This window comes from Neolamprologus brichardi, chromosome 3 (assembly GCF_056152115.1).
Source record: "Neolamprologus brichardi isolate AB-2024 chromosome 3, ASM5615211v1, whole genome shotgun sequence".
Lineage (NCBI taxonomy): Eukaryota > Metazoa > Chordata > Actinopteri > Cichliformes > Cichlidae > Neolamprologus > Neolamprologus brichardi.
The window spans coordinates 417,000-440,760 of NC_142106.1; the positions used below are offsets into that span (position 1 = coordinate 417,000).

Consider the following 23,761-nt stretch of genomic DNA (forward strand, 5'->3'; position numbering starts at 1 on the left):
GTGAAGGGTCCAGGAGAAGTCCTCTGTGATGTTGACTCCAAGGAACTTGAAGCTGCTGACCCTTTCGACCTTGACACCGTTGATGTGGATGGGCTGGTGTTCTCTGACTGGGCGTTTCCGGTAGTCCACTATCATCTCTCTAGTTTTGCTGATGTTGAGAGTCAGGTTATTTTCCAGACACCACTCGTACAGCGCCATCACCTCCTCTCTGTAGGCCGTCTCATCATTGCCTGTGATGAGGCCTATGATGGTTGTGTCATCAGCAAACTTGATGATGGTGTTGGACTCGTGTTTAGCAACACAGACGTGTGTGAACAGGGAATATAGGAGGGGGCTAAGCACACAACCCTGTGGCGTTCCTGTGTTTAGGATGAGTGATGAGGAGGTGTGCTTACCAACTCTCACCACCTGGGGCCTGTTTGTGAGGAAGTTTAGAATCCATCTGCAGATCGGTGTTCCCAGCCCAAGGTCGACGAGCTTCGTGGCAAGTTTTGAGGGGATGATGGTGTTAAATGCCGAGCTGTAGTCGATGAAGAGCATCCTTGCATATGTATTCCCTTTCTCCAGGTGAGTGAGGGTGGTGTGCGTTGCCAGGGCGATGGCATCCTCTGTGGCTCTGTTTGTCCGATAGGCAAACTGAAGAGGGTCCAGTGTGTCAGGGAGGGAGGAGCAGATGTGACCTTTGACCAGCTGCTCCAGGCACTTCATGATGACTGATGTCAGTGCAACAGGACGGTAGTCATTCAGACAGGAGACCACTGATTTTTTGGGAACGGGAATGATGGTGGATGCTTTGAGGGACGTGGGGACCACTGACTGCCTCAGGGAGAGGTTGAAGATGTTGGTGAACACCTCTGCCAGCTGGTCGGCACACACTCTGAGAAGCTTTGTGAGGATTGACCTTTTTAAAGGTCCATCTCACAGCTTCTGTTTCCAGAGTTAAAGTTGCAGCCTCACTGTTCTCCTGAGGGTAGAGGATCTGCTCTCTGTTGTCTGCGTCAAAACGAGCATAGAAGTTGTTGAGCTCGTCTGCGAGAGATGCAGCGGGCTGAACACTGACTGTGTTGACCTTCTTGTAGTCAGTGATGCAGCGCAGTCCATTCCACAGTCGCCTGGTGTCAAAGCTGTGGTAGCTGGACTCATTTTGTCCCTGTAGTCCTTTCTGGCCTTTTTTATGGACTTTCGGAGGTCATACCTGGCTGCTTTATAAGCATCAGCATCCCCGGAGTTAAAGGCAGAGGTTCGCACTTTTAGCTAGGCGCGAACGTCTTTATTTACCCAGGGTTTCTGATTTGGATATATGCGGACAGTGGTTTTTGTGATGGTATCATCCATGCACTTTCCAATATATCCAATGACAGAGTCTGTGAGTTCATTGATGTTGCCATCAGCTGCATCCACAAATATCTGCCAGTCAGTTGTCTCAAAGCAGTCCTGCAGGACCTCCTCAGCCTCACTGTCCCATTTGTGAATAACCCTGGAAGCTGGTTTTTCCTGTTTCAGTCTTTGTCTGTATGCAGGCAGCAGCAGTATGGAACAATGGTCTGCCTTACCAAAAGCTGGGCGGGGAGGGGTTTGTAGCACTCTTTGAATGGAGTGTAACAGTGGTCCAGTGTTTGATCACCTCTTGTGGGGAAGGAGATGTGCTGATAGTATTTGGGGAGAACCTTCTTCATGTTGGCTCTGTTGAAGTCTCCCAGCACAATAAAGGCAGCTTCTGGATTGTTGTTCTCAAGTCCAGTGATGATGTCATACAGTTCGTCCATAGCCGTAGCTTTCTCAGCATGTGGGGGAATGTAAACAGCTGAGAGGAGAACTGAGCTGAACTCCCTCGGGAGGTAAAAAGGCCTGACTTTAATGGTCAGCAGCTCAAGGCTCTGAGAGCAGTACATTTTTAAGATACACACATCTCTAGCCCACAAGGAGTTAACCATAAAGCACACCCCTCCTCCCCTTTTCTTGCCTGAGTCCTTCGTTCGGTCTCCCCGGTAAACAGTGAATCCATCCGGCGTGATGGCGCAGTCGGGGACGCTGGGCTCCAGCCATGTCTCTGTGAAGGCCAGAACGCAGCAGTTCCTGATGTCTTGTTGGTGTTTAATCCGTGCACGCAACTCGTCAAGTTTGTTGTCCAGAGACTGGAGATTCGCGAGCAGGATGCTGGGGAGAGGTGGCTTGCTGTTTCTCTGTCGCGTTCGGCACAAAACTCCGGCGCGTTTCCCCCTCTTTATTTTTCCTCCACGTCCAGCGAGTAAACAAAGGATCCCAGGCAACAGAGCGTCCACGGAGTCAAAACCCGCTGTAAAGTCCGAACTGGCTGACGAACGTAGCTCCAAAAGCGTTTGTCTGTCATACCGAGTGTATGATTGCGCTGTGCGCACAGAAATTGAAAGCAGAACAAAATAAATAATAACATTGCTGAGGTGACTGGGAGCTCTCGTCGGTGCAGCCATCTTACAGCGCAACCGGAAGTCTAACTTCTAGCCGCAACTTAGAATGTTATAAAGTCTCTTGCGCTGAAGCCAGTCACAGACAAAATTTAATATGAAAATACGTATAACTTGAACAGATTTTTTTAGAATTCCACAATTTGATGTAACAGGTGGTGCTAACCCTTTGTTCTGTTGGACCGGTCCTCTGTTCGCCACATCTTACGATCCCACTAGTGATGGGATTTCCCACTCTTTTTAGAGAACCGGCTCTTTCGGTTCAGCTCACTAAAAAGAGCCGGCTCTTTCGGCTCCGAACCGGCTCTTCAGGTTGTTTTGTTGCTTTAATTAATTTATTATTAACAATAATATAAAATTATGCACAAAAGGAATTACTAATGTAAAAAAAATGGTTTTATTTATATATGTTTATATATAAATATATGTGGTGGAGCCTAGAGACAAAACACGTACAAACTCCAAAACACATTTCTAGCATGAACTGAACTTCCAAAACAGAGCTACCTAGATCACTTAAATTACACAATTGAAAGCATGAAGGTATATGTGTATTGTTTATGTATTTATACACAAGCATTCATATATAGTCAAATAATTTAAAAAAAATGTTCATTTACCTGTTACTACCACACACCAAATCCGGTCGTTGGTACTTCCTGACTTGTGTAGCTGCTAGGTAACAAAAGCTCAACACTGCCCCCTAGCATCCTGGAGCACTTCTGTTGTCTTTTCTACGTGTTTTGAGTTTTTACGTGCTTTGGAGTTTGTACGTGCTTCAGGGTTCGTACGTGATTTGAAGTTTGTATGTGGTTTGTCTCTAGGGGCCACCGTAAATATACTTTTATTTATTCACTCCACATAAAATGTAATAAATAAATCATATTTATTTATTACATAAATAAATATGATTTATGATACCATCATGGGGAGGCTCGCGGCTCTCCAACGGGAGATCGAGAGACCAGCATCAGTGTGTTAAGATCAGCTTTGAAAATTCTCGTGAGCTGCTCGTTTGGAAAGAAAATCAACAAATTCGGGATCAAAATGCAGAAACCACCACGGCGCCAGCTGCACAGGCCCAAGGCTGAAGCCGGACAAACACTCCCTGATAACGACTGTGATATGACTATTCTCCCCATCCCATGCAAGGACACCTGGATTGGCTGGAGGACTGTTTACTTAGCCTGATAGGGCGAAGGACACTGTCTCAGCTGAACTATGGACACGCACACACACACTTACACTGATAAGCACTCACTCATCTCCCCCCCCCCCTTTCCAACGCCTTCGATGCTTGTTGTCCCCCGGGAACACGAGGCGGGTCTGGGCCCGCGCTGCAGAGACGGCGCCGTTGCAGGATTGCTGCTGTGTTTCCTGGGTTTACTCCTCATCCCCTACCCAACCCTGTGGCTTGTTATGTCTTAATAATGTTGTGCTGTGAACATTCATGTGCTTTTTTTGTGCAGAGGAGTTTTTTTTTGTTTCCTGTTCTCGTGCTGTCCTACCATGGAAGCACAGCATGAGTGGAGGTCTCTTTTTTTTCCTCTTGTACCTTCCCGTTGTGTGGACATTTCGGTGTTTTTCTGTAATACTACCAATCTCCGACTTGTAACCCCATGTAATGTTTGTGTCTTGTGTGTAAGGTCGGGGGGGGGGGGGGGGGGGGGGGGGGTCCCCATTTCGCAGCAGGGCAACCTGTGTGTGACAAATAAAGCTTTCATTCATATAATATAAAAATCAACTATTCACATTTCAACTTTTAACTATTTAAATTTTCATCTTTTTCCTTTTAAACAAATTTAAAATGAAACAACACAAAACACTGCAAACCACAACACAATTAAATATAAATTAAAATATGAAAACAAAAAGAACATGCATATTCTGTCATATGGGCCTGCATGAATAAACTTTCTGAATCCTTTATCATCTGCAACTGAAAATAGTTGTGGATGATTACTATACCTTTCTAATGTGACATTGTTGTCCCTGGCTCTCTTTCTCTCTCTCTCCCTCCCGCTCTGTTCCTGTGCTACTGAGTGTAACTACCGCCCCTCCCCCCTCTTCCCAGCGTAAAGCACAAGGCTCGCATGCTGAGTGAAGTGGAAAGAAAGTGCGAGAGAGAGAGTGAGAGAAAGAAAAAAAAAACCACGGATCACAATAAGGAGCCGGCTCGCGTCGTTCACGTCAAAGACCCGGCAGTAAGAGCCATTTTGTTCGTTCGTGACCCAACACTAGATTCCACCACAGGCCAATTCTGCCTTCCTCAGCTCAGCTCAGCTCCTTTTATCTTCGGGCCACAGGAAGAACAACACTCGGTGTTTAATGCTCAATCAACAATCTCTTTATTTCATACAAACACTTTGAGCATTCTCAATCATTTGGATTGGAGATATGCGCAGAGAGGGCATTTTGCAGATTTCGAAGTGTCTGACAGTTTCAAACATTCTTATAGCTTCAAGCCCCCTCCGTCATAAAAACCTAAACCTTCACATTATTTCCTCACCTCCGAGAGCCTAAGTTACGACCTTGGCTTCCTGTTTTTTCTCCTCCTGTGTGAGACAAGGGAGAATCTCTGAGCAGTATGTTCTGTTCTCTTTGTAATCAGAAAAATTTAAGGCCATGACTCTATGCAAATGGTATTTCTTTTTAAATCAGCAGTATATTGTATCATGAAACAGTGTAATTCATTTGCAGTCATAATTCAGCAGTATAGTGTAATACAAATCAGTGTAATAGTTTCCCAATTTCTAAATTGGAATTATAGTGTAACTATCAAATTATTAAATTATTTTACTGACACAGAGAAAAACCCGACTCAGTGTGGTCAAAAATAATAATTATTTTATTCAATCATTACTTTCCGGAAAGGGATGTGCACAGGCTAAATCCTGAGCAGATTTGAAGCATTACAAGCTGAATGCATATAATATTGTTCTCTTATACATCACACACAGTTTTGATCAAAACAACTCAGTGCACTCTGCCTAGTTTCACTCCCTGTACTCTGCAGGCCTGCACAAAGCGTCTTCTGCAGTTTCCTGTCTTACACAGTACTATGTGACCTTTAGCACACATTCTAACTCAAAGTGGCGTTTTACTATACTGGCCTCTATAAAACAATATAAACAGAAATATAACCACTAAGAATATATATTTATTCCATAACAACTCCACCCTTTTTCATCTTTCCTACAGAGAGATGACATAATACCTAAGTTATCCCCTTAACTTCACTTGCATGTGAGAATAATAGCTAAGAATTTAACCAAAGAAATCATACTAAACAAAATGAAACCTTTCACTTGCCCAAACATATATGTCATCCGTCCCCTCAACGGGTCGTGTATTTTCAATGTTCCCTTATTATTGTTGCATAATTACTTCTATCCAACAAATAAATCAAACCAATATGTCAAGCTCTAAGACTGCACCTTGCGTCTACACCGGGCTGTGAGCTGTCCTACATTTACTTCCTAACACCCCCTTTTCACCCAGCGTCACAGTTTAAACCCACTTCTGACTTCCCTCACTGCTCACGGTAAAATCCAAACAGATATAATTAGCTTTTCCTAGTAAAAGGTCCTAGATTACTTTTGTCAATCTGTGGAAACAGTCTCTATAGAGTAAAGCCGTTTCCTCTTTAAAATTACTCCTGGTTTCTAAGCACACAACTTACAGTTCACTTAATTGTCCCTTTGCCCCCTTTAACGGGTAGACCATATCCAGCATGACCAACACCTCTGTCTAACGAGCTTTTTGACCTTCTTTACAATTCAAACAACTAATCTTCTGGAACGGGCAATTTTCTGAGATCTACGCTTCTTTTAGGTCACATCCGTGCCCCCCTTTATTGGCCAGATCTGTTTGGTCTGGTGCTTCCTGGATTCTGGCCAACCCCTTCGTGGTTTTGCTGTGTTTCTGGAATTTGCTCCTTCTTCTGTAAAGGACAGAAAAGGAAAACACCTCTCTGCGACACCTCAATAATCTAATATGTTCATCCATTGTTCTTCTAGTTACTCAAAGTTGGTTCAAATTTTTATATTCGGGACTCTCTGATCTAGACGATTAGTCAAAATATTATTTATGTGTGCACACACTCTAAGCCATTTTCCTACATTTTCCTCCTATATATGAACGAAGCTTATGACCTTCACAAGACTGAGTGGCAATTCCTATGATCACAATTGCAATGTGTGTATGAAAAATGATTATAACCGCTTATTCTAGTAAAAGAAATCCAAAAAAGAAATCAAACATTTTCAATCTTAACATCTTCCCTTCTTTCACAAAAGCATATGTTTCATTCAGCCTGCTGTCCCACAGTTCCCCTTAAGTGTAGTACTCAGCTTCTCATGAACACAGGCATTTTATCTTCTAAACAGGATTTAATTTATTCTAATCAGTTAAGCTTAAATATGAAAACAATTATTTACACATAAGTTTTACCGTACCTAAATTATCAAACACCCAAAAAGTCATACAATGATCATTATGGGTGCAACGATACTTTTATCGATATTGAACCATTCGATACAATGCTTTTGGATCGGTACGCATATGTATCAAACAATACAAAACTTTTAATTTATTTTATCAGCTTTTCTTCTGACGATGCTGTCTGTGTTGAGAGCTCAGTGGATCTGCATTCGACTACTCCGCCTAGGCTGCACTGTCGAGCGCAGATCCACTGAGCGCAGCACAAGCTAGCAAAACAGAAGCTAAGCTCGTTGCAACATGGCAAATTGAACCTCCCCCAACCTCATTCAGGTCTGGGCTTTGGAACTATTTTGGTCCAAAGGCCAGATCTGAAAAGAAAAAAGAAAACAAAAATATTCAGGAATTAGAAAAAAACATCAAATCACTAGAAGAAGCCTACGCGTCCCACCAAGATCAGGAAACAATGAACAAAATACGCAAAACAAAACAGAATTAAATGAGATAATTGATAAACAAACAAAATTCTTAGTACAAAGACTACGCTTACAAAATTATGAACATGGTAATAAATCCGGTCAATTTCTAGCAAACCAGCTAAAAATGAATAAAGAAAAACAGCTATATGTGCTGTTCAAGATTCATCTGGGAACACAATATATGAACCGAAACAAATAAACAACATTTTTAGGGATTTCTATAAAACGTTGTATTCACCACAAATAAACCCATCTAAAAAGGAAATTGATCAGTTTTTGGACAACATAACTCTTCCAAAATTATTAGACACTCAAGCAATGGCACTGGATTCGCCACTGACATCAGGTGAACTCCAGGAAGCCCTGATAAGTATGTCCAATAATAAGGCTCCAGGTCCAGACGGCTTTCCTGCAGAATTCTACAAAGAATTCTGGACGATTCTAGCACCAGTTTTCTACAGAACGTTGTTAGAAATCAAAGAAAAGGGCAGACTTCCATAAAATATGAATTCTGCAAACATTAATCTCCTGCTAAAACCAGGCAAAGACCCTGTATATCCCTCAAGCTATTGTCCAATATCCCTTATAAATGTAGGCCTTAAAATAATCTGCAAAGCTCTCTCAAAGAGATTAGAGAAAATAACCCCCCTCTTAATTCATCCTGACCTGGTTTCATAAAAGGTAGGCACTCATCAACAAATACACATAGATTACTTAATTTGATAGACTACTCATACAGTAAAAACCTAGAAACTACAATATTTTCTTTAGATGCAGAAAAAGCATTTGTCAGAGTTAACTGGAAATTTCTATTTGCAACTTTACACAAATTTGGTTTTGGATCCTCTTTCATTAACTGGCTAAAAGTATTATATAACTCCCCAACAGCTTGTGTCAGAACAAATGACCAGACATCCTCCAGCTTCTGTCTCCTGAGGCAGGGATGCCCACTCTCCCCTTCACTGTTTGCAATTTTTATTGAACCACTAGCAGCAGCAATTCGACGGAATTCAGTAATTAAGGGCATAAAATCCAAGAACGTGGAACATAAAATCAGCCTTTATGTGGATGATGTGTTACTCTTTCTCCAAAATTCACAAACCAATATCTCTGGGGTGATTGAATTGATAAACTGTTTTGCAAGAATATCAGATTACTCATTTTAAGTGGTCAAAATCTACAGTCCTTCCTATTAATTGCTCCTTCCATAATTCCTCTTCTACACCACTGCAATCGGGAAATATAAAATATTTAGGAATTGAATTGAATTGAATTGAACACTCAGTCTTTCAAATAGATGCAAGTAAAACACAGCAGAAAATAAAGTCAAAGACTAGCGGTCCTGTTGCTCTATTTTCACCTGTAAAGCAGGTAGGCGGAGGTTTACCCTGGTGCAGGTGTGCAGCAGCGGTCAGTGGAAGAATTCCGCGAGAGTAGTAAAATACCTATACTTTTTTTGCCCCCCCCCCCCCACCCCCACTTCCCCTTTTCCCCCCACACCCCCACTTCCTCTTTCCCCCCTCCCCTATCCGCCTCCGCGTTCATGTGCGTGCACGTGCACGTGAACGGACTTTTTGCACGTGCATGTGGGTTCAGGGGTCATATGAGTTTACATGTGTTTAATAGCGTTTTATTTAATGAAACCATGATGTGTTTTAATTAAACTCTTTTTAAAGGATTGTATAGGTCTCAGAGCTCTGTTATTCAGACATAGATGGTTTAATTTAACTAGTTTAGGGGTATTTTAACTAGTTAGGATCATTTTGCTTTTTCTTTAGTGCTCTGAAACACACAGAGGTAAATAGTTTCAAACAGAGTGCCGCAAATAACAGGTATCCCTTTAGAAATAAATAGTGATACTTCTAAAAACCGTGTATTCCCACACAACATTTAATTTAGCTAGTTTCGGAAGATTTCACTTTTCTAATAGTTTCACAGGCTAATAGGTAAATAGAATACCACAAATAACAGGTATCCCTTTAGAAATAAACTGTGATACTTCTAAAAACCGTGTATTCCCACACAGCATTTAATTTAGCTAGTTTCGGAAGATTTCACTTTTCTAATAGTTTCACAGGCTAATAGTTTTTAAATAGAATACCACAAACAACATGTAACGCTTTAGAAATAAACTGTGATACTTCTAAAAGCACATATTCACACATAGCCACACTAGCACTGTATCAACCCCCAATGTTCCTTTAATGCAACTAAACCTCTAATTATCTACTAGTCACAAACACCCTGTAACAGTAAGACTCAATGATTACACATAGATGATTTAACTGCATTAGGAGCATTTTGCTTTTTCTTTAGTGCTCTGAAAAGACACAGAGGCTAATAGATTTAAATAGAGTACCACAAACAACAACAGATTCCTTTAGAAATAAACTTTTCTTGTGATACTTCTAAAACCACATATTCACACCTAGTCACACTCTGCAACAGTTAGACAGAGTGGGTTACAGGTAGGGCCCCAACAGTCAGCAAAAGAAGTCAGAAAACAATAAAAGAGGCTCCCTGATCAAGAGCATCCCAGCACACACATCCCAACTGTAGTTCCATAGTTTCCACATTTTTTAATTACAAACAGTTCCATTATCTTATCATGTCAGAGGTCAACTGAAACCATGTCCAACTGAACCTCCAAAGGTTTTTCACATTTTCTTACACCCCACACCTTTATGTCTACAGGCAGACAATCACACCTCCTACTGACTAACCGAACCTCCATAGTTTTTCCACCTTTCTCTTTACAACCTGCTCTTTATGTCTGCATCTCAAAGGTCAACTGAAACCAAGTCCACCTATATAAAAACACCCCATCAGACACACAGTATTTTCCTCAGCACTTCACAACTGCCGCAAGGTATATCGTTTTAACTTTTTATTTTTTCAGATCCCAGACACAGTGTGTGTGTGTGTTTTAGCATCTAATACTTTCCTCACTCAGGAACATGAAAACACTTTATCTGCAGCCTTTATGATGCTGTTGATATTCTGTCTGCATTAAAATGAAACAGCATAAAATCAGAGACTTTGTTGTTTGTAACTAAACACATAATTATTCCCCCTCCTGTCATTGAAGCTGCTGCTGCTGCTTTTAGAAACAAAGCAAATCAGAGTTGGAGGAATTATGGGAAAGTTAGAAACAACTTCTCTCAGCACATCGGTGCAGCCATTAAAACAGGAATTCACCATGGCAACAGGGTCATCTTCACCTTATGATGAAAAACAATGTTTTTATTCTTTAAATGGATTATTTTTGTTTGAGTCTGGAACAAACTCAGAGCAGCGGCTAAGTGGCTAAATGTAGCGCTGCATCCATTAAAACAGTGATCTGCCAGAGTCACAGAGTCATGTTCTCTATCTGTGTGTGTGTGTGTGTGTGTGTGTGTGTGTGTGTGTGTGTGTGTGTGTGTGTGTGTGTGTGTGTGTGTGTGTGTGTGTCTGTGTGTGTGGGTGTGTGTGTGTGTGTGTGTCTGTGTGTGTGTGTGTGTGTGTGTGTGTGTGTGTGTGTGTGTGTCTCCTCTGGTCCTTGATCAAACAGAGGGCATCAGGAACAGAAGCAGCTCCATGTAACAAATATAAACATGTTTTCCACATGAGATAGAGAACATGACCTGTGACTGTGGCAGATCACTGTTTTCATGGATGCACCGCTACATTTACCCACTTAGCCCGCTGGCTTTTCACACAAACACGCTTGTTTTCATGTTTTAGGGAGGACATCTAATTAAGATGATGCTTTTTATCGCCACTTATTCTCCAAACTGAAGCCTAAACCTGACCACACACACAGTAGCTGCAGCTGTATGATACGACTTTCACCTGCTGCCAGGTAGAACAAACACTCACTGACTTCTTAAAGGAAGCAGGTGTCACATATTGTAAAAACAAGCCATGTAGTCACTTCTAAAGCTGTAGTTGTCCCCATGATGGACAGCACCTCCACCCCCTGCAGGAGGCTGTGGAGGCCCTGAGAGCTCCTTCATCCCCCACAGTCACACTGTGACTGTGGGGGATGAAGGAGCTCTCAAATGGACACTCTGAAGATCATGAGTGGGTCAGAGAAAAGAACTTCAAATTTGGATCCAGTGTTCGTGTCACGATGCTGATCAGCTGATCGGTCCTTTCATTGTTTATCAGAGGAAACTTTATCACTGAGTTTAGTTTGGACAATCCACCAATCACAGAGCTCCATCAGGGACCTTACAGTAACTACATCCACCAGCAGAGCTTTGATTGCACTTCTCTCCACCACCACTAGATGTCTCCACACTCTGTGCTGACTCCAATGAACGATCAGAGCTGCTGAGCCTGAACCTCTTTACTCGGTTGGAGGCGGCGGAGCCCTCCATCTGCCACAGCGATGTTTCCAGCATCACTTTATTTTATAGCGGCTGGAAGATTTCTGAAAGTCACCAAAAACAACAAAAGTGGGACTTCCTGCTTCTCACAGAGGACTTCCTGCCAGTTCAGACAGAAAAAATAACCAAAGTATGAACAGCATTTCTTCATGCACATGACCTTTAACCTCTGACCGCTGAAGCTGCCTGCTCTTTTCTGCTTCCTTTTCCATCTATTTCAAATTAAAGGCCCTCCTAATAGCTGCTGGACAGTTTTGTATCAACAAGGCTTTTATTGTGAAACACTGATTTTGTCCTTAAGAATATGTGTGGCTCTGACAAACGCTCCGTTCTTTGCTGTGAGAGATGTGGTTTAGCTTCCTGTGAGGACAGGAAGTGATGTGAAGGCTTATGACGTGTGAAACTATGAGGAAGCTGAACTCTGTGGCAGTCTGCCGTGATGTTTGGCTGCACACACTAAACTGAGCTGAAAGAGCGTGTGTGTGTTTTAGTTTGCAATAAGAAGTGAAACACACACACACAGCAGCTGCTTTCAGCACACACACTCACTTTGTTCACATGAGGACAAAAAACTTTATTTAACTGAGCTTGTGTGACAGGAGAGTCTGAGTTTAAGGCTCTGCACAGATGAATCACACGAGCTGGGCAGGTTTCTGTGGAGCTTCACCTGAGACACGAGGAGGGAGGAGACAAGGACACGAGGAGGCGAAGGAGACCCGATGACAAAGCGCTCAGAGTACGTAGCTGCTCTGACTGGAGGCGGCTTCATGGTGTGAGGGTGGAGAAAAGGCTGAAACATGCTGAAGGTGGTGTTTGACTGCAGGCTGGAAGCATCACACTTCATGACAGCGCTCGTCTCCCTGCTGCACACACGTCTGACTCTTCTTCTGTGTTTCCAGATTAGAGAGCAACAGGCATGAAGTCATCACCTGTGTGGGCCTCGTTTACTAATGTTTGTATGAAAAAGTTCAAACTTCTCAGAAATGTTACACAATCAGATTTATTGAACGTGACTATTTTGTTGTCACCACTGTGCGTATGTTGGAACAGCACAAACACAGAGGTGTGTATGTTTTGAAGGGTTAGGGTTTTATTTTTAGAGTACTATCTGCATTTTGTTTATTTCACACAAACTGTTGTTGTAATGTCATCAAATGTCCACTAGATGTCAGCAGTCATCAGTGGACATCAGCTTTCATGGCTCTGAATACACAAACATGCACTTAAATGAGCTCACATTATTGATCTGGACTGATGGACTTTGTTTTTATAAGTCAGTGTTACCATGGAAATGACACTAACACACTATCTAAACATACAGTGGATTTATTTGACTTCAGTCTTGATTCTGCATGGAAACAATAACAATCAGTGGTGCCAACAGCACCTCCTGTGGTGAGAGGATGCAATAATGCAATGTAGCATTTTTACACTCAACACTTCCAGTCATGAAACTGTCTGTTGGATCTGTTTGACGTTGCTTTCTTGTGTTGCTTTCTTGGTTAGAGTTCCTCACAAATGTCCAGATTATTCTTCTAATGAGGCGTCGACCATGTTTTCAGTTCTTTGGAAGAAAACATCGCCCTTTGCCATCCTTACTTTTCTTTGACTTCTTCAAATGCAGCTGAACTCCAGCTGGTATTTTATTGGACTTTGCAGCTGTTTCTGGTCATCAGTTCATTCCTGCAAACCTCTGAACCTGAACAACAATGATGCTGCATTGCTGGCTGATCCCAAAAGGTTGATTCTGTTCATCTGGACGTTTTCAGAAACGTTTGCTCACTGATCAGGTGACTTCTTCAGTCTCAGCTGACTGCAGCTTTACAACCTTACAAACAGCACATTTGCACAATGACTGAAACCAGCAGCACCTGATATATATGATACTAATATAATACATATACATATATAATCTATACTAATGATGAAGGAACTGAGCTCACAGTCCATTAATCATTCAGTGAACTACTCAGTTTATTTTGGGCCTCCATGTTTGACCTTTGTAGGACTACAGTAATGGAGGATTTGGAGCCTGTCAGATAAATCAAACTTTACTCAACTCATTCTTCTTCCTCCACTTCTGTAACATTGATTCATTAATGTTGAATTCTACCACAGCTGCTCTGTTCCCGTGTTGTTGCAGTATATTAATGACTAACCTCATATTGTGGATGGATTATCTCAGTTGTTCTCCTGACTAAAGTTTGGTCCGTTTACAGCATCCTGCCATGCTACTTCTGACTCTGTTAAATGTAATGAATCCTGTTTTCATGGATGCCTGGACGTTAAACTTAATTGTTACACCTGGTAAAGCAGCAATGCTGATCATGTTATTAAAGATGAAAGAATTTATACAGTTTTTAACTCTCAGTGATGCTGCAGTGTTTGTTTGACTTTGGGACCAAAAGCAGACTGCCACGGTCTGTGTGGCAGACCCTGGGATGTGGGGGAAATTGAACCCAAAACGCAGGAATTGGTGCAAAGAAAGCAGTGCGTTTATTTACAGTAAGGCAAATATTACATAACAATAAATCCCTGTGAGTTCCCTCGACTCCCATCCTGTCTTCTTTCCAAAAAGTCTGCGTTTAGCGCTCGCTGCTCCTGTGTCTCTGCAATCCCTGTTTTCTCTCATCAGGTGCGGCCAGCCGGCTGGCAGTGCCACACCCACCAGGCCTGAAGATGCCTGTCACAGCCACACACACGCACACACACCTTCCTATACACACACAAGCATGGACACGAGAACAGCAGCAAAGTGCAGAAACACACATAATATAAAAGGAGTCATAACTGCTCATGGACCCTGGGTCACTCAGACCCAGGTCCCTGACATGGATGGAGTTTTGGGCACAGATAACTGATTACTGGCTCCTGACTACGGTAGCCGTAATGCTATCCATCAAGCAAAGCGGTGCAACTTCGTAGCTTACCAAAGTCGTACTAAAACATTTCTGACAGCTTTTTGAGCGCCGTGTATCACATAAAATCAGTTCGAGGTCAGTGAGCACAACCAGAATTCATACATAAGGCGCACTGTCGATTTTTGAGAAAATTAAAGGATTTTAAGTGCACCTTATAGTGCAGATAATACGTTAGTCACTGTTTTTACTGGGAGCAGAAGAGAGTTATAACACAAAAACATTTTTGAGTAAACATAAGAGTAACAACCTCTGGGTTTTTATACAAAATTTCACCTGAGCCCTTCATACATTTCAAACTATATTGCAATCCATTCAGGCACTGCCAGTGAAAACTTATTAATAGCTACATGAAAATACTTACATTCAGCACTTTAATTAAGATGTGATTTTATGTTGGTAAAAGTGAAAGAGTTTACAATATTAAGACAAAGCAAAAGTAAGTAATTATACAGTAAATATATCAGTAAATATCTTGCAGACATTGCCATGAACCAAAAAATAAAAACCCAACAACAAATTAACGTTAAACTAATAAGGTCAGAAGTATGCAGAAAATTTTTTTAAAGAATCAAATTCTAAAACAAAACAAAAAAACATGCAGAAATTTGCAATCACACATTTGGCGAAAGGTTTAAATGAAAATGTTTAAATATAATATTAAAAACCACATGAAACATAAATAGATGTTGTTAAGAAATACACTATAAGCATACACTATCATGCCATGAAAAGGTAAAAAAAAATCTGTAATTGTTGTGTATCATAACCCAAATTCATGGTGTCAAAATGCTATAAGTCAATAAGAAAAAAATCGATGAGTAATGAGTTTTTCTTTACCCCTTGAAGAGATTAATAGCTAGGTAGGCACAAATTCAGCATTTGGACAGGTGCTAGGAGCACTGAGAATGTTATGTTTAGTGACAGTGGCTGTTAGCAAGATCATCTGTATGTGACAGCTCTCCATTTTATTTCAAACCTAGATGTTTATAGAGAAAGGGATCCTCCTCACGGAGAATCTCAAACATTTCTGAATCAGCACCTTTCCTGCTCACAGTGTCAAAAACCCAACGAGCTTTATCTTTTCTGTTTTCCTCTGTTTTTGCTTTGTCCACTTCATCTATAGTTAACAGTTCTTTTTCCAGCAGGTGGTCCAGCAGACTGCTGAGAACAGGTCCTGATATACTTTCGATAAAGCTCCTCCGTATCTTTTTTGGACCAGCATCCAAAGATTTCACAGTACCAGTTGTTCCTCCAGTAGGCAAAAGACAAACCTCTGTTTCCCAAACACAGGTGGAGCTGCTCTTGTCTCTCAGACACAGGTTAATATCTGTAAAGACTTCTTTTAAGAACACCTGAAATGATGGGAAGTAGCTTTCGAAGGACTCCTCTTGAAAATCAGCTTGTTTTGGTTGAACTTTAATGAGGTCATGCTCAGGATCAGTGGCCAGAGTGTAAGCCTGCTTTGGATGCAGTTTGCAGTCAGAGGTTGTCTCGATGTATATCTCAGTTTTGTCCGACTTCTTCCTGTCACGCCGCATTTTGGGGAACACAATATTACGTGGCAACATGAAGACACTGAGGACAGATCTGGGATTACAATCGTTTAGGGGTTTGTAGAAGAGCAGAACCAATGATTGGACTGGGTCAGGAGGAGAGTCTTCATCCTTGACATTACCATAAGCAGAAAACCCTTTGATATTTATAATAGCATGAGTTTTGGTTATCTGGTCAGGGTGGATAAACTCAATGCTCTCATCTTTCACATGAGCAACCTGCAAGAACTGGCCTCCACCTGTGGAGATGACCTCACAGTGTAGGATATGAAGCTGACACAAAGACTGCTGAGGACATGTGATGTCAAACAGGGGTCCTGCAGGCTTCTTGTGGTGTTGGGCCAGCAGCCTTCTGTTCCAAGGGACAGTCCTGTAAACCACATCTCCTTCTCCCTTCATGACAAACACCAGGTTGGTCACACTGCACTGGAACAGGCCTGGACAGGAGCACTGGAACATGTAGGTTTCATCACCAAAACCATCAACACTGATGTTGGGTGTATACTCATGTAACTTCATGGATGGTAAGCTTGCTGCCCGTGTTAAGTTGTTCCTTGGTACGTTGCTCAATAAAGATGAGTGACTTTGAGAGCGAGTCAGGCAGCAGAAAGCTGTGGAGTAGTGCAGGTGGGAGCTTGGTGGCAGGGTGCTGCTCACTGAATTAAACTCAGTCCTGACAGGTGTTTCTCCTGTATGATTTTCAACATCTGGATGGGTTTCTGCTTGCCAGAGAGAAGCTCCAAAAGGTTTTTCAAGCTTTTCTTCATTGCTGCATTCAGGAGACCCAGTTACCAGTAGACTGTGAGAAAGTGTGGAAACAGACAATTTACTTTGGTATCTGCTGTAGTTCATAGGTTCACAGTTTAATTTAGTAACCTGACTTCTAAGTCTCAAGTTCCGCTCTATTATACTAACTATTAAATTTCAGGCAATGCTTTTAGTCACAAAGTTTGTGAAGAATGTATGTCACCAAATTTAAATCAGACCACATATGGTCCTTTTAGTGTTGAGGTCATTTACTTTTCGTAAGTTCTGAGGCGATCTGTAGCACCTCCTCTACTGTCTCTGTGGCTGCTGTGCTCTGTCAACATATGGCTAATTACTGACACAACACTATTTGACAGTGTGAGATAATCCTGCTGATTGATTCACCAGTGTGCCCTCACTCAATCCACTCGATGGTGAGTCAGCTACTTTATTTTGGATATAATTGATGAAAATATGGAGCCGCGATCGTTCATTCAAAGAGCCAGTGAGCTAATGCTGGGTTAGTGAAGCTTAAGTTTTGTGTTTCATTTATTAAATACTTGCTTTTCCTATTATTTTTCCTATTATTCCGTTATCATTATGCCCAATTGTTAAATTAATGCTTCTAGTGTTGGGTGAACGATTTAATTTTGTAGTTTTTAGCATTTTAGATGGTTTTTGTTACGTTTCCTATTTAACACTAAAATAGCCTATGGTACTTTTGAATTAGTTTGAACTCATTTAGACTATTGGACCTGTTGCACAAAACACAAACATTTAAAGTTTGTTTTTGAATATCTGAATAACTCTGCATAGGTTTTCCTGCTAGAGAAGCTCAAAGGATCAGAACTATCAAAATTTATATTTTGGTTAAAATGGATAATGGAGGTGCTCTGTGTTGCCAGCTGAAGGATTCTGGAGTGCACCAGACCAGGCTGAAGACAGATAATAATGATCCACCAAGAACACAAGAACACATTATGAAATTTCTTAAACCAGTCTTCCTTAACTGGGTGAAGGACATTTTCTAGGACATCTGCCAGTCAGTGACATTTTTCTTTCATCTCACAACAGGACACTGCAAGCAACATGGAATACACAGAGTTTCTGTCTGATTTCTCAGACTTTTTATCTGATTTAGTGCTCAGCTCAGATAAAATAATTATTGTGGGTGATTTTAACATCCATGTAGATGCTAAAAATGACAGCCTCAACATGGCATTTAATCTGTTATTAGACTCAATTGGTTTCTCTCAAAATGTAAAAGAACCCACCCACCACTTTAATCACACTCTAGATCTTGTGTTAACATATGACATAGAAACGGAACATTTGGGTTAAAGGTCGATTATCTTGTTAATAATTTCACCTCCTCACTACGTACGACTCTGGATACTGTAGCTCCAGTGAAAACTAAGGTCTCTAATCAGAAGTACCTGACCCCGTGGTATAATTCTCAAACACGTACCCTAAAGCAGATGACTCGTAATCTGGAGAGGAAATGGCGTGTCACAAATTTAGAGGATCATCATTTAGCCTGGAGAAATAGTTTGTTGCTTTATAAGAAAGCCCTCCGCAAAGCCAGAACAGCTTACTACTCATCACTGATTGAAGAAAATAAGAACAACCCCAGGTTTCTCTTCAGCACTGTAGCCAGGCTGACAAAAAGTCAGAGCTCTGTTGAGCCAACCATCCCTTTAACGTTAACTAGTGATGACTTCATGAACTTCTTCACAAATAAAATTTTTATCATTAGAGAAAAAATTACCAATAATCATCCCACAGATGTAATATTATCAACAGCTACTCTTAGTTCCATTGATGTTAAGTTAGACTCTTTTTCTCCAATCGATCTTTCTGAGTTAACTTCAATAATTACTTCCTCCAAACCATCAACGTGTCTTTTAGACCCCATTCCTACAAAACTGCTCAAAGAAGTCCTGCCATTGATTAATTCTTCGATCTTATATATGATCAACCTATCTCTAATAATCGGCTATGTACCACAGGCCTTCAAGGTGGCTGCAGTTAAACCTTTACTCAAAAAGCCATCTCTAGACCCAGCAGTCTTAGCTAATTATAGGCCAATCTCCAACCTTCCTTTCATATCAAAAATCCTTGAAAGAGTAGTTGTCAAACAGCTAACAGATCATCTGCAGAGGAATGCTTTATTTGAAGAGTTTCAGTCAGGTTTCAGAGTTCATCACAGCACAGAAACAGCTTTAGTGAAGGTTACAAATGATCTTCTTATGGCCTCTGACAGTGGACTCATCTCTGTGCTTGTCCTTCTTGACCTTAGTGCAGCATTCGATACTGTTGACCATAATACCTATTAGAGCGATTAGAACATGCTGTAGGTATTTTACAGGTATTGCACTGCAGTGGTTTGTATCATATCTATCTAATAGACTCCAGTTTGTGCATGTAAATGGAGAGTCCTCTTCACACACTGAGGTTAATCATGGAGTTCCACAGGGTTCAGTGCTAGGACCAATTCTGTTTACATTATACATGCTTCCCCTAGGCAGCATCATTAGAAGACATAGCATACATTTTCACTGCTATGCAGATGACACCCAGCTCTATCTGTCCATGAAGCCAGATAACACACACCAATTAGTTAAACTGCAGGAATGTCTTAAAGACATAAAGACTTGGATGGCCACTAACTTTCTGCTTCTTAACTCAGATAAAACTGAGGTTATTGTACTCGGCCCTGAAAAGCTTAGAAATATGGTATCTAACCAGATTCTTACTCTGGATGGCATTACCTTGGCCTCCAGTAACACTGTGAGGAACCTTGGAGTCATTTTTGACCAGGATATGTCCTTCAACGCACATATTAAACAAATATGTAAGACTGCGTTCTTCCATTTGCGCAACATCTCTAAAATTAGAAATATCCTGTCTCAGAGTGACGCTGAAAAACTAGTTCATGCATTTATTACTTCCAGGCTGGACTACTGCAATTCATTATTATCAGGATGTCCAAAAAACTCACTGAAAAGCCTTCAGTTAATCCAAAATGCTGCAGCAAGAGTACTGACAGGGACTAGAAAGAGAGAGCATATTTCTCCTGTTTTGGCTTCCCTTCATTGGCTTCCTGTTAAATCCAGAATTGAATTCAAAATCCTGCTCCTCACATACAAGGTCTTAAATAATCAGGCCCCATCTTATCTTAATGACCTTGTAGTACCATATCACCCTATTAGAGCACTTCGCTCTCGCTCTGCAGGCCTACTTGTTGTTCCTAGAGTATTTAAAAGTAGAATGGGAGGCAGAGCCTTCAGTTTTCAGGCCCCTCTTCTGTGGAACCAGCTTCCAGTTTGGATTCAGGAGACAGACACTATCTCTACTTTCAAGATTAGGCTTTAAACTTTCCTTTTTGCTAAAGCATATAGTTAGGGCTGGACCAGGTGACCCTGAATCCTCCCTTAGTTATGCTGCAATAGATGTAGGCTGCCGGGGATTCCCATGATGCATTGAGTTTTTCCTTTCCAGTCACCCTTCTCGCTCACTATGTATTAACAGACCTCTCTGTGTTGAATCATATCTGTTATTAACCTCTGTCTCTCTTCCACAGCATGTCTTTATCCTGTCTTCCTTCTCTCACCCCAACCAATCACAGCAGATGGCCCCGCCCCTCCCCTCCCTGAGCCTGGTTCTGCTGGAGGTTTCTTCCTGTTAAAAGGGAGTTTTTCCTTCCCACTGTCGCCAAAGTGCTGCTCATAGGGGGTCATATGATTGTTGCGTTTTTCTCTGTATCCATTATTATAGGACATACTCTACAGTATGAAGCGCCTTGAGGCGACTGTTGTTGTGATTAGGTGCTATATAAATAAAATTGAATTGAATTGAATTGAACTACCTCATGATGCTCATTTAGAGAATGCAAAGAGTGTTCAAAGCACTAATCAAAGCAAAGAATCTAAAATATGAAACATAATTTAAGTTATTTTACACGTTTTTGTTTACTACATAACTGTATATGTGTTCATTAATAATAATAATACATTTTATTTAAAAATAGCGCCTTTCAAAGCACCCAAGGACACTGTACAACAAATACACAACATATACAATAAAAACAGTAACAGATAAAAGTTAAGAGCATGCAGAGGTTTAAACATAAGCAATTTTAAACAGATGAGTTTTGAGGGTGGACTTAAAAAGAGGGAATGAAGTAATGTTTCTGAGGTCAGGGGGTAAGGAATTCCAAAGTCGAGGGGCAGAGCAACCAAAAGCCCCGCCCCCCATTGTTATCAGACGAGCGGAAGGAACAGAGAGAGAAAGAGAAGATGAAGATCTGAGGGATGGGAAGTACATCTGTACTAAATCAGAGAGGTATGGTGGAGAGAGAGAATGAATAGCCTTAAATGTATAAAGGATTATTTTAAAATGGATGCGAAATTTAACCGGGAGCCAGTGAAGCTGCTTCAGGATTGGGGAGATGTGGTGGGTAGAGGAAGTCCTAGTAATAATACGGGCAGCAGAGTTCTGGACACGTTGCAGCTTGTAGTGTGTTACAGTGTTAATACCTTCAGTGTGAATCTACAATGTAAATAATCATGAAAATACAGAAAAAACATTAAATGACAAACTTTTGTCTGGTGGTGTGTGTTAGAGGGATCTGAATTAAACTGTAATTAACCAGAAGCAATGTAAACCGTAAACTCAAGTGAGTTATCACATAATCTGTTCCCTCAGGTTGAGTTTTTTTAGTAATTATGGTCACCTGGCACACCTTTAGTTTAATGGGAAGAGCAAGCGGACATATGCCGTTTGGCGAATAGTGTCTTGCCTGGGTTTGAGTCGGACCTGTGGCCCTGGTCTTCCCTCTCTCGCTCCCTCTGCTTTTCTGTCAGTCTCTACTGTCCCTATCAAATAAATCCAAAAAAGACCCCCATTCTTTTTCTAAATAAACAAACAAAATAATTATAATTTGGTCACCTGTATGAAGGTTTTTCAGCCTCAGTCATTTGTGCTTTTCTGAAATCCTAAAAAGTGGACAGTAAAAAAAGATTAGGAAATTACTTCACGCAATTGATGGTTTTCTATAACAAGACGAGACTGCTGATACTCAACTGCACACAGAGAAACTGATGAACCAGGAGACCAGAACCTAAACCCAGGATAAAGAGTTTGAGTGAATGTGGTGTTGAAGGTGTGGAGGTGGATCAGAGTGTCAGAGGAGACTCTGTAGAAGGACAGAGTGCCAGCAGGACAGTCCACATACACTGCTGCTCTGTGAGAGACAGAGGAGGAGGAGGAGGAGGAGGAGGAGATGGATGTTACTCTGTTATTGTGCCAGACAGAATGAGGACCATCATCAGTGCAGCTCAGACTCCAGGACTGATCATTCCATCCAAACACACAGTCATCACTGCCTCCTTTCCTTCTGATGCTTCTGTAACTCACTGATATATAAACGGTTCCTCTCCACTGGACCTCCCAGTAACAGCGACCAGTCAGACCATTTCTACACAGCAGCTGAGGACGATCAAATCTGTCTGGATGATCAGGATATGACTGAACCTCCTCCACATGTGTCACCTTCCTGTTGTTGTCAGACAGTTGGAGGTTTGTGTTCACTGTGTTTGTGTTGATTGTGAGTTGACAGGAATCTGATGGAGAGAACAAACACAATCCAGCTGCAGTTATTGATCCATCATCTGTTCATTGATTGACACTTTGATGATGACTCCTGACATGATGAAGATGGTTGAATGTGTGCTGCTTTGTTTTCATGAATCCCATTAAAAACACACTTACACTTCCTCAGACCTGGTGTCAACCATCGGACTCCAGCAGGCTCCACCCTGAAAGGAGGAGGGGGGTCAGAGCAGCACAGTCAGCATGCACACATGGACATTACATGGCTCTCATACACATGAACATTCACAGTGTTCATCAAAGTGAAAGCCCGGGGGAATGACTTGTCTGTGGTATCGTTTTTTTTGTTAACAACACTCTGTATCGTCTGCCTGAAGGAAGAAATGTGAACAGTTTATCTCCATGATGTGAAAGGTCTGTAGAGATGTGTTTGTCCCTCATTCTGGACCTTTACAGGTCCTGGATGGAGGAAAGACAGCACAGCTGATCCTCTCTAAGGACCTTATTGTCTGGCCCCGTCATGCTTCAGGACTGAGGCCAACCAGACAGTGATTGATGGAAACAGGACAGACTGGATGATGACATTTCTCCAGACTGCACACGGTTGCTGTACGCACACAGCCGGCTGTAGCTTTTCAGCTCACAGCCCGACACACACCAACACAACAGCACAGACGTAAAGGCGGCGAGGCGTGATTGCGGGTGTTGCTCAGGTGCGTCCGCCTCCCCTGCAGCGGCGCTGCAGACCACGCCCCGCCACACACATTAACCAGGTAAAATACATATTTAGGCAGAATTTTGCAAATATCTATTTTTCATTTTTTATATCTTTTTTCCAGTTATTTTTTAAAAGTCAGGTCAAGGCTCCAAAAGCTCAAAGGCAATATAAGGATGGCTCACAACAGTTTGTGTTTGCTGGATCATTTTAGTTCAGCTGGGTGTCTTTCCTTTTGTTATATTTCTTTAAGAGTTGGCGGACGTAGGTTACTGGCCTGGTGGCCTGGCTGCCCCTGAGTGGATCCGGGGCGGGCGTGGGGGTTTGGGGTTTGGGGGTGCTTCGCCTCCGTGCTGGGGCTCTGGCTGGGCCTTGGGGGCTTCGGTCCTCGTCGGTGTGTCGCCGAGGTTGTGGGCGGGTGGGTGCACGGGGGCTCAGCCCTGGCGCAGGGGGCCTCTTGTGCATCGGCCTAACCGGGG

General features: G+C 41.9%; 1 protein-coding gene across 1 annotated transcript; it reads right to left on the reverse strand.

Annotated features, from left to right (window-relative positions):
• Positions 1-15,402: 15,402 nt before the first annotated feature.
• LOC102779734 (uncharacterized) lies at positions 15,403-23,089 on the reverse strand. The gene is made up of 4 exons (XM_087831001.1): positions 23,044-23,089; positions 22,040-22,578; positions 21,905-21,951; positions 15,403-17,006 (listed from the first exon to the last, which is right to left on the reverse strand). The coding sequence occupies exons 1-4, from the start codon at positions 23,087-23,089 to the stop codon at positions 15,620-15,622; spliced, it is 2,019 nt and encodes a 672-aa protein (XP_087687127.1). The 3' UTR covers positions 15,403-15,619.
• Positions 23,090-23,761: the final 672 nt, after the last annotated feature.

What these genes read in the sequence shown, in the direction of transcription:
- LOC102779734 (XM_087831001.1), bottom strand. Translation starts at nt 23,089, where the DNA reads ATGACGGGGCCAGACAATAAGGTCCTTAGAGAGGATCAGCTGTGCT. An exon ending in CATCAGTTTCTCTGTGTGCA is followed by an intron (nt 21,952 to 22,039) that starts GTTGAGTATCAG and finishes TCCACTTTTTAG; the next exon opens with GATTTCAGAAAAGCACAAAT. An exon ending in GCTGAAAAACCTTCATACAG is followed by an intron (nt 17,007 to 21,904) that starts GTGACCAAATTA and finishes ACTTTCTCACAG; the next exon opens with TCTACTGGTAACTGGGTCTC.